The sequence below is a fragment of the Simochromis diagramma genome, unplaced genomic scaffold (assembly GCF_900408965.1).
Source record: "Simochromis diagramma unplaced genomic scaffold, fSimDia1.1 OVJJ01000602.1, whole genome shotgun sequence".
NCBI lineage: Eukaryota > Metazoa > Chordata > Actinopteri > Cichliformes > Cichlidae > Simochromis > Simochromis diagramma.
Window position 1 is genome coordinate 7,415,349 of NW_024387040.1, and position 15,484 is coordinate 7,430,832.

At 39.8% G+C, this 15,484-nt stretch overlaps 1 protein-coding gene across 2 annotated transcripts in view; it reads right to left on the reverse strand.

The window, feature by feature from the left end:
* lmbr1 (limb development membrane protein 1) overlaps nucleotides 1-15,484 on the reverse strand; it is a 39,458-nt gene that overhangs the window by 16,731 nt on the left and 7,243 nt on the right. For both annotated transcript variants that reach the window (XM_040043752.1, XM_040043751.1), the window contains exons 3-9: nucleotides 14,670-14,709; nucleotides 12,110-12,249; nucleotides 10,158-10,261; nucleotides 2,478-2,604; nucleotides 2,157-2,225; nucleotides 1,440-1,504; nucleotides 1,080-1,152 (exon numbers count right to left, since the gene is read on the reverse strand). In XM_040043752.1, the coding sequence (XP_039899686.1) occupies nucleotides 1,080-1,152; nucleotides 1,440-1,504; nucleotides 2,157-2,225; nucleotides 2,478-2,604; nucleotides 10,158-10,261; nucleotides 12,110-12,249; nucleotides 14,670-14,709 (618 nt within the window). The remainder of the gene's footprint in view (nucleotides 1-1,079; nucleotides 1,153-1,439; nucleotides 1,505-2,156; nucleotides 2,226-2,477; nucleotides 2,605-10,157; nucleotides 10,262-12,109; nucleotides 12,250-14,669; nucleotides 14,710-15,484) is intronic.

A 15,484-nucleotide genomic window follows, 5' to 3' on the forward strand; every position in this document is an offset into this window, starting at 1 on the left:
ATGTGCACATACTTGCATGCATATTGTATCTGCATAAAAACATTATGTCTGATAAGCAACGCTTTAAGCTTCACTGAACATTCCCCTTGCTTCTCTCTCCAATTCCCACCTCTCTAACAGACAAAAATGAACTGCAGCTTGTCCTTGGTACACATACTGGGATGTTGACCACTGTTGTTGTTTTTTTTTTTTTGCCCCACCGTGACGTGTAAAGATCAAACGGTCCTGGAGATGATAAGGAACAGATTACAATTATTCTATCAGGTAGTTCAAAGCAGGGCACTGAGGAATGAGCCCTAAGAAACTGTACGCATTGGTGGCACTCTATGGAGGTGGCCGGCAAAGCGTTCAAAAACATGTGTTATCTAGGAGTGATCTCGCTTACCTCCCGGGTTTAAAAGGACACTCCTTTCTGTTCATTTACTCACATCTGTACACTTGGTTGCGTGCTTGAGTTAATATTAAAGTAGGTTTTGGAAACTGGCCGAAATACTTCCTGCTTTTTTTAAGATTATTTAACGTCAAACAAGGAATTTGGGAACACAGAGAGCTGGACGTGAAAAGGAAATGCAGGCTAAAAAAATATAACATCTTCAACATTCTTCAACACTTCAAACTTTCCCTAAAAAAAGCAGCACAAGGCTCCCGGTGTCCTCTCAGAAGAGTTATGGCTCTTTAATGTCTACAGCACCAAACCCTTTCGTGAAAAATTTCATTTCCATCCTATTAAACAGGCTGCCATTCGAGGCCTGACATTAAATGTGGCAATCATTTCACCAATAATGGCAGCGGCAGTGGATTTTCTTAAGTGGATTCTTAAGAAAAACTTCCTAAACAAAATATGGTCCTTGCCATAGTGGCTGCTTTGACCTTAAGCAGAAAGTTATGAGAGTGTGACGGTGTCAGGGAAAAGCCAGTGACAAGTGTGTGTGAATTTTGTGAATGTCTGTGTGTGTCTGTGTGCCTAGCTGAATTTTCAATGCTAATTGATTCCAGCGTGGCCTACTCCATCACACCCAATAGGGCAGTCAACCCCTCCCCTCCCCTATAATGTGCCAACACGTCTCCCACAGACATACCGTTTAATCTCCTCTGAAGGGTTTCCTCCTGCAAATGGATGCAGTAAATCTGCTCATCCAGGTCCTCAAGGATCTAAAGGGGAGAGAGCAGAGTAGGAAGAGATGAAATGGGTTATAATTAGGCCCGAAGTGGGACTGGAGCAGTGGCAGATGGGAAGATGAGTTGGTGATGTATTTGTAGTCCTCTGTTGTGATTTTAAATGGCTAAATGAGACATCTTTCAGACAAGAAGAGCAGACTCGAGTCTGTCTGTAGAGACATTATTTTAAAGAAATCTGAACAACAACTGTTTAATAAACTCTTTTCCATTGACTCAACTTTTAGAAATGCAGTAAATACTTCATCCAAGTGATTACTTACTGTCGGCTTCACTAGCAACTGGCCCATGACGGTAAACATCCTGGACAACCCCACAGGAGTGCACACTACACAGGAGACAGGACAATACGGTCAATTTGTTTAAATATAATAAAGGCATGTTTCCACATATAGGGTCTGGAACTTTTAGTTCAAACTTTTCAGAGGAAGTATAAGAAGTATCTTTTAGACAGTTGATTGTCCACAGTGGACACCAGGTGGCGACTCCTATGGTTACAAAAACACTTTCAGTTGTGCACAAGTGTAAAAGAACAAAGCCCTCAGCTTTCCCTTCAGTAACACTTCACTAATGCTCCTCTCTGAGGAGTTCATGTCAATAGTTTTGGTTCATACTGAGTGAAGCACATTCTAAGTTCTAAATTATCCAGGGTATGCTCAACTTGGCCATCAGAAGAGGGCCACCCCCATGCCTATCACATTCAAAACACCAAGCGGGCGATAGTGAAAATCCTCAACTCGAGGCTTTGAGTTATAAACCTGTGAACCAAGTTAACAGGAGTTTATACCCAAAAATAACATACAACCTGCCTAGCCTATAAGGGTGCTGAAACCATGGTGGAAAGACAGAGCTTTGAGGTTTTCTTGTTTGTTCAGAAAAGTTTCTCGGACTCAAAGTTCTAGGTACTTTGAGGGAAAACACTGCTCATAGAGATACATTTTCTATTTGCATCATTTTGTAAAATTATAAAACACACTTACTTAGTAAAAGGAGTCCTCCCATCAGAGAAATACAGGAATAGAGGTATGGTAGGTAGAACTCCCAAAGATCTACAAAATATGTAGACTTTTAGTAAAAATGAAACTTAGGAACAGCTCAACACTTTGGAACAAGCCAAGATGTGTGTTCATTTGAGTTTTAGAGCTGCTAGAAATCTGATTTCCTTCCTAAACAAACTCTCAGCCTAGATTCATAGTTAATGCACCGTCAGATTGGTAAATCCTAAAACTATTCCTTTATTTAAAAAACAAAAACAATGGGTTTAAAATGACCAATCATGTAGAATATTACAAAAATCATACCATAGAGTGACTCCATACTGGCTGCATCATTATCAATGAGGGCTGATGCCACCCACACAATTCCAAGAATGAGCAATGCCAGGAGAAAGAGCATCACAAAGGTCTCCAAAATGCGTGCCTTAATGCCCTGACAGGAAAAAAAGCAGGAATAAGAGAGAAAATTATTTCAATTAAAATAATGCATATAAAATCATAATGATGATACACAAAAGTTATATTATCAACCATGTCAAATTTTTACATTTACATATACTGGCCATTACAAAATAACAAAATTCACACAGGACCCAAATTCCCAGAGTTTTAGAAATATTAAATTTAGATGTAGTCAGTCTTTTAACTAAAACATTATTTAGTTTTAGTCATGGTTTAGGCCTAAAAATTCTTATATTTTAGTGAACTAAATATCTTAAGATTATTGTAGACTAAATCTAAAGTATAAAGTGCAAAAGTTTGTTTTATTTTTATTGGTGAGAGTTGCTCTATGTGGTTTACAAAGTGTCTTATTTTCCTCAACATCAAATGTGAAATGTGTCCATATGTCTACTATTCTCTTCCTCCCATGCACAGGACCATGCATGTTGGCGACTGATCAAATTGTGCACATCTAACCTGACTGCACGATTACTTCTGATTACTTCCAAACTCGTCCCGCCTTTCTACACACATTGATTAAATCTGATTGGACCTTGTCTCTCCATTTTCATCTCGTTTTCAATTCGTCGACTTAAGCGTGAATACATTTCATCATAGTTTTTGTCCTAGAGCATTACTTTTTTTATGTAGTTGTTTTCGTTAAAAGAAAAAAAGAAAAAAGAAAAAAAAAAAGTTGTTGACAGAAACTATACAAAAATTTATAAGTCAACAAAACAAACTTTGGTGCTTACAAAATATTTTCTTGGGAAGTGCGTTTTTGAGCACACAAAAGGGCACAAACATGTCTCAAAGCTGACAGAGTGCTTCCACTTAGTGAAAAGGTGAAAGACAGAAGATGTGTCAGAAAAACATCAGAAGGTAATTTGCCAGAACGAGTTGGTAAAAAAAAATGTTGGAGAGAGATGACAAATCTGTCAAATATGGTCTTGGTTCCGTTATGGCTATGACTGCTAACAGAACTGGCACGTTGGCATTTGATGACTTTATTCTTCTCGGGAGAAACAGGATTGATGCAGGGGTATGAAGAAACCTTCTGTGTGCTCGTATTCAGCCAAAAGCACCAATCAATCAATGGACAACATTTCAATATCAGCAGCATAACACAGCTAAACATGCAACCAAAACATCAGCATGAGCTACACCTGCTGAGGACCACTCTAAAACCGGGGAGCTCAGAAAACTACAAGGTAATATTCAACATGATGCTTTGTTTTACCTTATATGTACCAAGTAGTACTGTCTCCCACATATTTCTATTTTGCTATAACCCACCTCTAAATGAAGCACTAATATGGTTCTCGTTAATTCAAGCAGAACATCTGTAAAACAAATCTGTATAAGTGTTCAAATACTTTGTATAGTCAGGAATGAACTTTAAAGGAGCTAGAAGTGCTGTTTCCTACATTTCATATTGAAACACTGAACATGATTACTTTTACAGGAAACCTCGCTTCCACCCCTCCTCCTTCACTTGAACTAAACAGCATCATTTCCATTCACTCCACACAAATATAACATAAACGCTCTCATCCACTCCTCTGTAAAACAGCTCGTTTATATACACATATTGTGGTCTATAAAAATGGGTCCAACTAGGGATGGTGGTAGTAGAGGTAAAATTAAAAAGAGGAGGGAGGAGGGGAGGGGTTCCTGGGGTGTTGCAAGGAGCATGAAGCCTGGCTGGGTCAGCTACTGTCTGCGATCAAGAGCAGACCTCCCATCTGGGGCCGATTAGGAGCTCCCTTAGCACCACAGTCATGTCTCAGGCCGTGCAGAAGAGAGGGTTTGGGGTAATTTGGGTTTTCCGGGTCACAAACTGCTGAGTGGTTAATAAAGTCCTCCTGTACCTGTTCACACACAGTTTCCATAACCCCCCACCCCCGCTGGAGAGCTGAACTGTCTAGCACTGTAAGACAGATTGGTACTCTCATACGTCAGCTTAGGCTACCGGGCATGGGATAACAAGGGCTCTCTGCTTTTGAGCATTGTTTAAATTAGGTACATACGAGTAATTTGTTACCAGCTAACATAATGGCTGTGTGGGTGCTGTTCAGTATTTGCCAACAGGTACACTCGCTGTGTGGCTGCTGTTCAGTATTTGTCAACAGCTACATGGAAGTCCATGAATAATAATGAAGCCTATTTAAAGAGTGGAAATGGCTTTAATTCTTGAGATTAATTTTATTTTTTATAAATGGGGGGCAGAGTTATTAGTTCCTCACAGTTCCACACACCTGACCTTCAGCATCTGCATTTTAAAGTGGAAACACTTTAACATTCCCTTACTACCCACTCTACAGCTCAATGTGCCATTGTGCAAATATGCATTAGTCAGATAGTCAATATTCGTATTTAATATTTAATAAATGTGATCCCTACACTTTGCTACCAACCTACTCAGTATATATTTACTATAGTAATGTAAGGAAGGAAGTTTCTTTCTAAGATTTCATTAATTTTCTGTAGTAAAAATCCCCTGTAGCATCCCTTTGCAATTACTGAGAAATGACTCCCGCTTCTCGCCTTCTCTTGCGGTGTTATTCTGGAAAAGCCTCTGGGGTCAGTGTAGAATTTTCTAGCATGGCAGAGAGTGAAATGGGCAGGGTCTGGAGTGCCTCAGTGTGGCCGAAGTGGACACTGCAGCCACAGGTAACGTTAGAGGGGGTGGGACCTTTAGTCAGCACGAAATAAGTGCTATGGAAAAATACAGAGCCTTAATAGAGACATCATGGTGGTGACATATAAGTGAACTACGCATGCCTTTCTGTTGTGATATTTAGCAATGAATTTATCAGTCAATTGAAATTAATAGGCTGCAATTACAGTAACAAGCTGACATAAGCACACATTTTGCTGACCTTCTAATGCTCAGTGTCTGCACGTTAAATCGATGTTGCAATCAAGCACATCACAGATCAGCTCAACTGTGCAGTCGGGAGCACGCTAAACACTGCTGAATAGAAAAGATGGAGGAGATGGAAGAGAGAGAGAGACTGGTGGAGGAGAGGAGTCAACGTCTGAGCATATCGCGTTCCCTAGAGGTAAGAGAGGTGAGAGAGGAATGCTTTCAGGGACTTCAGCCACGTCCCTCACGTGGTCTCTTAAGGATGCATGAGAACAAGCAGAAACCACAGGCAGGACGTGTGTCCGCTCAAGCGCACCAGTCCACCTTAACAAGATGTCCAGGCCATGCTGAAGGTGTATTCCCTTTAGATATGTCTCTCAATCATTTATAAGACTCAAATCATTACCCATTCAGATCATTTAGGGCAAAGGCAATGCTTGTCACCTCGCTTACTATCACCCCTGGTTCTTGCTTCGCAGGAAGAACGATCCACTGTGTCAAAACCGATTTGGCGGGTCAAGAGAACGGGGGACACTGAAAGTGACTGATTTGAATGGTTTTATTGATCCATTTACATGCATGACATAGCACAGTGAAAGTTCTGCTTATGATCACACATTCTTGCAAGGAAAAATGTAGCCCTTTGCACCTCATCGCAAAATATGTGGTTTAAAAATAGGAAGATCCAAGTCAGTCATCATCAGTGATCAAAGAAAACTGTCAACTGGTGAAGGAAGGGTGGAAAAAAAGAAAAAGACTGCGCCTTGGCATCTAGAGTGCCCGTTGAAAGTTTCTATTCTTGCCTTTCTAAATGTGTAACTACCTCTAAATATAGCAGCTCTGAAATATTCAGCATCCCCCGATCCTCACACTGACATCGAGTGAGGGGCTGCAACTTTGCTTGTACAAGACAAGGGAGATTTTCTAAGAAATGTGCGTAGTGGCCAGAGAGGAAAGTAATCACTTCATATGCGGCAACAAACAAACATGCATGAATTGATCTACCCACACACACAGAAACACACAATCAGACAAGTTCATCTTTCTCCCAATCCACCCAGTCACACAAAGCTACAGAGGGCTTTGGAAATAGTTCACAAGCTTGTTGCCTGGTGTATTCTGCAGACAAACTAAAGCCAATCTTTCATGACCCGTTTCCACTTCCAAGTAAAATCAAGTTGCAATCAAACACAGGATGAAACTAAGTTGGCACAGGAGTTTCCTAGTCACTGTGATCATTCCATAACAGGTCAGCAGGTGATGGCAGAGATCATCCAACGGACCATCCTTCTGCTCACTGTCAGGGACGTGTGCAACAAGGGCCAAGAGTGTAATAAGTGAGGAAGGGGGCAGGGTCCTTTTCACTTCCAAGCAAAAAGACCTGCCCTCTTTGCTAAAGACATGCCAGATGCTCAGGGACCTTATTAGCGTATCCTTCAACCAGTCGGTAGCAGCGCAATGACCGTGTCAAAGACAGAAAGCAGAGGAGAGGGACACTGCCCTGTAAAGCTGCGCAATCAACTTCTAAGGACTCCTAAGACTTCTTAATAAACAGGGCAGAAGGGAAATGGCTGGTGTCAAGTCATATCATTCAAACCACAGTGAAGCAGCTTATCTGTTTGAATACAGATGCTTAAGAAAACAGAATCATTTTAATGAATAACATAGCTTTCAGTTGTTTGTCAAGTCTCCCTCTCCCTTTTGGTTTTTTGGTTGTTTTTTTTAATCATCCTATTGTGGCAGCACCTTGTGATTATATAAAATCCTTATATTAATAAGAATTCAAATAGATGACTGCTTCCTGGGTTTTGTTAAGCGGAAAGTAGGGACCAAGCACACCTAATAACACATAATACTCTACCTAACTTAACCCACAGTGCAAATAAAGCTGTGTAACCAAGTCAACGTGAGTTACAGATTACTTTAAAATCTTCAAAAACAGCTACAAAATCAGCAGAGACTCAGTTTTGTTGCAGAACTTTGCATTTAGATTTGAAAAACTGAGTCACGAGAGGAGGGGAAAATCTCGCTTGCTCGTTTTTACAATTCCTAGCTCAAGCTAATATGTCGCCATGGTAACGAACATTGTAACAGGCAGCTTTAGGGAGACATTGTGACCTTAAAGGAAGGTATGTAAACACCACTTTATATTCCCCGGCTGGCCCTACCCAAAAGAAGGCCTGGGAAAAATGTCTGCATGTGCAGGAGATTTGAAATAAATATCCAGGCCCCTATTGTGGAGCTCCAACAAAGACGAGTATCTTAGTAACACCACACGGGTTTACTCGGCGAGACGTTTTCTCTTTCCCCCCCTCCTCCTCCTCCACAATAAACACACTTCTCATCATCGGCGGGTTAGGGCTTAGGATGAGATTGATGAGGAGTTTCTTTAACTACCAGATGAAACCTGTTGGCCCTTTGCTGGGTCAGTCAGGGGGTCAGACTCGTTCCAACTCGTTTGAGGATCAAACACATTTCAATACTGTGGGGAAGACCAAAAGACTATTCCCTGCAAAGCACGAGTTCCTGTACAAATCCTGTTTCACAGACTTTATGCATGCTTTAATAATCGTCACTTATTTTGGTTGAAATAGAACAGGAAGTTGTCACCATCAAAACCCTTACCCTTGATTTCACTGTTTTTGAGTAAATATAGCGCTGAGATATCACACTCATCAATTCTATCTATTAATGTGATTACATTTCCTTGATATAAATAGAAGACTGACTAAAGGTTTATGTTGATGTCTTCAGTCTTTGTTACAGCATACTGATCATCTCAATAAGGATGACATGTATGGTTCTCATCATTACAATGCCACCTATTGGTGGTGTGGAGACAAGTAACAGAGAGACAATAATGGCAATTTTCTTTTTTTTATTTATCTAAATTCCTTTGCTAATGCTGCAAAAAAGAAAAAGTGGACAATATTTGATAAGCACATCACCAACAATGTAGTATCTCAATTTCTAAATATGATCAGAACCTAAAAACAAACTAAACAACAACCTTTACTTGCCTCAGTGATGCAGCTCTTCTGCAAAGATTTGAGAACACAGCAGTAAAGCGGTAGACATTTTACAGCAGCAAATAAAGCTAAATCATAACATCTGACATCAAAACCTTAAGTCGCTCTGATTCATCCACAATTTGGACAATTTGTTAAACTATCAATCATTCAGGTGACAGAGCCTCTAAAGAGTTGAACATTAAAAAACAACAACATTTAAAAAAAACAAAAAAAACATCTTTAATCTGTTGGCGTCTTTTAGTACATCGTCAAAAGTAAACACAGCCACATGAAAAGGCTGACTTACGACGTTAGAAGTGAAATTCATCATTCACTTCATTTCCGCACTCAAAGGGAACTCGCAGTGCTATAACATTAGCCCAGTGGGTTAAAATGCCACATAAAACCTTATGGCATAGCAGTCTAATGCTGTTATTGGATAAAGGGATAATATCACATTATAAAAACACAGATCTGCTTTTACATTTATCTTGCTGTCGGCTGTATAATTCACTCTGCAGGCAGCTCGGGTTCGGGGGGTTTTTTGTTTTGTTTTTTTGGAGGGCGATTAAATGGAGGAGTGGGTATATCATTTCCACCCTTGCCTTAGCACAGAACCAACAAAATATATACCTGGAAGTGCAGCTCAACACTGAACAGTACTTCCTCTAGGCACATTTATGGAAGCTGTATTGCAAGAAACAGTCTTGCTGAAATGAAAAAGAACAAAAGGGAGAAATGTGAAAGAGGCCCTCATCCTGCTTCCTACACATCAGGGCTTGCCCTCTACTGAAGAAATCCAACCGAAACAAATTAGTGGGCTGAGGAAGAAAAGAACTCGCTATACACTACAGTACAAACTAATTTTTATGTGCTTTTGCCAGGAGGGACATAAACCAGAGAGGTTTCAAACTGTGACACAGGATAGAGGCGTATTAAAAGTAAATCTTTGGCCCTCCATTTTGCAAGGCTCTATTGTGCTGTCATGTTGCTGCGACTTTATGGACGTTTGGAACACGAGCCCCCAGCCCATTTTTTGGGGGGGTAATCAATTAAACAAGGAAGTTCGCTGAGCCTTACAACTCGATTATTAGCTTGTCCTTTTGAAGTTTTATTTTAGGGGGCTGGGGAGGAGGTGACAAGGAATCAGGCTTTAAATCAGTGGGGCCGATGCAGCAGTGTTGAAGCGTTTGCAGCCTATGGCCTTATTGAAAGGGTTTGTCAGGATGTGGCACTGGGTGAAGACCAGATTCAGACTTTCATGGTTAATGAGCTTTTTGCGGTGGCAGTTACGGTCAGTGGCATGAGTCAGGGAGAGGGCAAGCACTAAGCACCTGCTGCTGCTCTGGTTGCTAAGAGAAAACCTCTTGCATAGGTATTAGAGCATTCAAATACATAACAGCCTAGAGTACAGTACCACACAAAATTTTACTATGAACTTTTTTTAATGACTTCCAAGTTGGTTTGTTTTTTTAAACCAAAAGAATTGTCCAAATAATTTTTTGTAATGAAATTCTACCTTGTCCATTATTTTTTAAAGGCATCCATAAACATGTATTACAAAAAAAAAAAAAAAAAAATGATATGCTGCTAACAGAGATTTAGAACAGTTGGATAGGTTTGCAACTTTTTTTTCCCCATTTTTAGATAAAGACCCATAGTTTGTACCTTTTTTGATCCTGCAAATCCCTCAGACTCCAAAAAGAAATAGGCAAATGGCATCAGGACGAAGAGGCAAAGATTGGAGAACAGTGACACCAGGTTCCACAGACCTGCAGTAACCAAACAGACATATACAGAGACAATATATTATTTAAAAAAAATGTTTCATTATGAAGGGGACATGTGCCAAAGATTCATTCACAGAGTTTCCTAAATTGCAATTTAAGTTAAGACAGTTTTGTCTGTTGAGTGCCCTCTTGGCAGTTTCTAAGTCATGGACTCTACTGCCACCTGGTGGATACTTGAACATCAAACAGCCTTAACAGAAGCAGGTAATTAGCACTGGCAGTGCAAATAAATAATTCTCAATCTCAAATGGTTTAAGGAGAAAAACAAACTGGCTTCTTTCATTTGTTAGCACCCCATCTGGTGACACATCTATTCTTTTTTTCTTTGTATAGCAAAGTCATGTTTCAACAAATACAAAGTTTCTCAACAGTCATAGGAAGCAAACTGTGTCAGGAAGCAAACACATTTCTTATTATCTAATGCATTATTTGGCTTAATCAAAGCTTTAACTTACTCTACAAAATTCTAGCACATAAGATATTTGTAATAGGTTTCACCTTTTTTCTCCCTTTATAAACATCTAAAAATTCTCAAAGTCAGCATGTTTTCTTTTAGTTTTAGTGCAAACACAATGGAACTGATTCATGTTTAGACTTTGTGCACCAAAGGACACTTAATGTTATCTTTTCTACACAAACATAACCCAGATAATTAACATCATTGGTGTTTAAATCTTCATAATAAGATGTGTAAGGTGAGTGAATAACATACACTGTCACGTAGTTACTCTGAGATAAATGAATGTGTCACCATAAACGCGCATTAATATGTCCACAAATTGAAACTAGATACACTGTATGATAGAGGACTTTATAGACTACAGGTGTCAAAACTTACAGCTGTGGATCTTCATACTACACCAAAGTAATTTATCTACTATAGAAAACATTTTATGTGCATTAACAAAAACTTTGTTTATTAATTACTGGGCATTCTTGGCATTCTTTTTTGTGGTATTACACATTTAATCCTACAATTTAAACCCCCAAAGTTGTGCTGACAACTTTGTGATACTGTTTGAACTGCATATTTGTCACTTATATTAAGATATCTCGGAGTATAACTTTAACACTGACAGAAAGGCAAGTTTCACTGATCCAGGTTGACATTCCTTCTATAGACAGATCCTGTTCGGATGCTATTAATGTTGATGAGTCACCAAATAATTACTTAGTGAGAATTACTATAATTAGTTTTAGAAAACTCTATTGTCTGGATTTATATTAATCTCTACTAGGAACTCCACAAAAACACAATAAGTACACTCTTAGGGCATTTTCACACCTACAGTTCATTTATGTTGGTCCGAATTAGTTGGCGATTCATAATTTGTTTTTGTTTTTTTTCCAAAAAGAAGAATCCAAGCAAACCAAATTTCATCACTACAAACCATGTGAAAATGTTCAGTCTACTTAATGGCCAGATGTGTGTGGATTGAGAGCAACAAAGACAAATGGAAGATAGAAGATGCTGTGTTCTGGATGACTGGTGAACACGGAGAAATGCTAGCCTGTACAGACCACATCTATAGTACATTGCTGCATCACAGAATTTTTTTTTTTTTTTTTTTAAACCTCAGACTTGCAATGTACAACTAGTAGCTGACCCAGACTGAGGTTGGATCACATTCACACCACATCTGTGGTTAGTAGTCCAATGTAATGTACACAGAATGTTAATGAGCACAACTTTTTTATCCTGACATTAATGTGAAAAGCTGAACTGACTGTTATTATGATCAAATACGCTGGAAGACAAATTTTCTTTACAGTGAAGTATTTCATAAACAAAAAGAGAAAATGAAAACTGGGATAAACTGAACTACTGACCGTGAATGAGGGAGCCATTGAGCCACTGAATGTAGTAGTTTTGGGGGAAGGAGAGCAGGATCTCATTACTAATGATTGAGAAAGGCAATAGGAAGACGGCACCACCCGACACTGCCAGAGTGAAGGTGCACAAGTACAATCTGTAAATGTAATCAACACACAGACATAGACACACGTACAGACTCATGTTAGGACAATTCCACATAACAACACCAAAAGGAAAAATCGTTTACTTACTGAAAGATTAGATTAGTTTAGATTATTGTATATTCAAAAAAAAAAAAAAAAAAAAAAGGCCACTTGCATCAAGTGAGAGTGTGTCACACGGATAAACATTTCCAGCAAGCAACATATTAGCTTATTTAGAATCAGTAGCCACTTAAATAAAACTAAACCTTCACCACCTTTGCCTTAGTCCACGAACAACAAAAGGCATAAACTGGGTATTTTTTCACAATATAGTGTCCAGACTCTGCCCAAGGCAGTGACCAGCTGCTCAGTGGGCCCGACACCCGTTTGCTAAAAAAGCATGTTAATCAGGCATGCTATCTATTGTGTGCGCAGGACCCTAAGGTACCATGTCCAGCTGGAAATAAGCAGGCAGGACGAATGCGATGACAGCAGTCATACAATGAAGGGTGGATGTAAGATCCTAGCTGGAGTGATGTGATACCTTCATCACTGGTCTAGAAAATGAAACCATTTTTGAAACATACAGATTGTTGGGGAGCAAATTTATGAAAACATTTTTCTGGTTATTAGTAATTAATGATTATTTTGCTTAAGCTCGTCTTCTTCTTACTTTCTACATTATATGAATTAACTGATTTGGATGCAGTAAATTCTGAATTGCAGAAAATTCATTTAATTTAATTAAGAAAATTAATGGTTAGCATCTACAGTGGGGCAAAAAAGTATTTAGTCAGCCACCGATTGTGCAAGTTCCCCCACTTAAAATGATGACAGAGGTCAGTAATTTGCACCAGAGGTACACTTCAACTGTGAGAGACAGAATGTGAAAAAAAAATTCATGAATTCACATGGTAGGATTTGTAAAGAATTTATTCGTCAATCAGGGTGGAAAATAAGTATTTGGTCACCTCAAACAAGGAAAATCTCTGGCTCTCACAGACCTGTAACGTCTTCTGTAAGAAGCTTTTCTGTCCCCCACTCGTTACCTGTATGAATGGCACCTGTTTGAACTCATCATCTGTATAAAAGACACCTGTCCACAGCCTCAAACAGTCAGACTCCAAACTCCGCCATGGCCAAGACCAAAGAGCTTTCGAAGGACACCAGGAAAAGTATTGTAGACCTGCACCAGACTGGGAAGAGTGAATCTACAATAGGCAAGCAGCTTGGTGTGAAAAAATCAACTGTGGGAGCAATCATCAGAAAATGGAAGACATACAAGACCACTGATAATCTCCCTCGATCTGGGGCTCCACGCAAGATCTCATCCCGTGGGGTCAAAATGATCATGAGAACGGTGAGCAAAGATCCCAGAACCACACGGGGGGACCTGGTGAATGACCTGCAGAGAGCTGGGACCAAAGTAACAAAGGTCACCATCAGTAACACACTACAACGGCAGGGAATCAAATCCCGCAGTGCCAGACGTGTTCCGCTGCTGAAGCCAGTGCATGTCCAGGCCCGTCTGAAGTTTTCCAGAGAGCACATGGATGATACAGCAGAGGATTGGGAGAATGTCATGTGGTCAGATGAAACCAAAGTAGAACTTTTTGGTATAAACTCAACTCGTCGTGTTTGGAGGAAGAAGAATACTGAGTTGCATCCCAAGAACACCATACCTACTGTGAAGCATGGGGGTGGAAACATCATGCTATGGGGCTGTTTTTCTGCCAAGGGGACAGGACGACTGATCCGTGTTAAGGACAGAATGAATGGGGCCATGTATCGTGAGATTTTGAGCCAAAACCTCCTTCCATCAGTGAGAACTTTGAAGATGAAACGAGGCTGGGTCTTCCAACATGACAATGATCCAAAACACACCGCCCGGGCAACAAAGGAGTGGCTCCGTAAGAAGCATTTGAAAGTCCTGGAGTGGCCTAGCCAGTCTCCAGACCTCAACCCCATAGAAAATCTGTGGCGGGAGTTGAAAGTCCGTGTTGCTCGGCGACAGCCCCAAAACATCACTGCTCTCGAGAAGATCTGCATGGAGGAATGGGCCAAAATACCAGCTACTGTGTGTGCAAACCTGGTAAAGACCTATAGTAAACGTTTGACCTCTGTTATTGCCAACAAAGGTGATGTTACAAAGTATTGAGTTGTATTTTTGTTATTGACCAAATACTTATTTTCCACCCTGATTTACGAATAAATTCTTTACAAATCCTACCATGTGGATTCATGGATTTTTTTTTTCCACATTCTGTCTCTCACAGTTGAAGTGTACCTCTGGTGCAAATTACTGACCTCTGTCATCATTTTAGGTGGGGGAACTTGCACAATCGGTGGCTGACTAAATACTTTTTTGCCCCACTGTACAAATAAAGAATTTTTTTTTTTTTTTTTGTACGGAAAAAAATCCCACACTCACGATATTCTGTTGACAACGGCATCTTCATCCTCGTGGTCATCTAAAGAGGGAAACAAAAGTCCTTCAGTTTCAAGGAGAAATCCTGAGTCAGCCTATAGACTCTGCAAAGACTACACTGTATATGTAAGTACAGCAGAACATGATCTAATACAGGTCATTTCAGCTTTGTAATACAACAGTTTCCTCAAAGCACTTTACATTATGATGTAAAGACCCCACAATGTCAGGAAATCCCAGCAACCATATAATTCCCTTACAAGAGAGCAATTGGTGACAGTGAGAAAAAAAGAACTTCCTTTTAATTTAGATTCAGAGAGGCAGCTATCTGCCAAACCTGGTTGGGGAGTGTGGGGGAAAAGAGAAGAGACAGGAGAGCACAGGAAGACTACGAAAAACAAACAAGACAAAAGACAAACTATGGGCAAACATAGAAGAGAAAAAAAAACAGCAACATGGATATAATAACATAATGAACGGTTTCATACAGATAGCTCAAAGTATGTGATATTCTCTACTCACCATACAAAACCAAAATGTATGATTAACTATCAGTACAAATACAGAACAAATTTCAGACAGCTGAAAAAAAAAAAAAAAAAAGGATGCGTCCAGATCTGAAAACTAAAGCCAACAGCCTTCACTTTTTGCAAAAAACCAAACGTCGGCCAATGAGCTTCCACCTTCAGTCAGACCCATACCTCACTTGGCACATTGACTGTCAAAACACTAAGAGTCAGCGAAAACATTTCACAAACCAACAAGTAAACAAGAGGCTGCATCGATTTTATATACGTCATCAGGGGAAAAACGTCAAA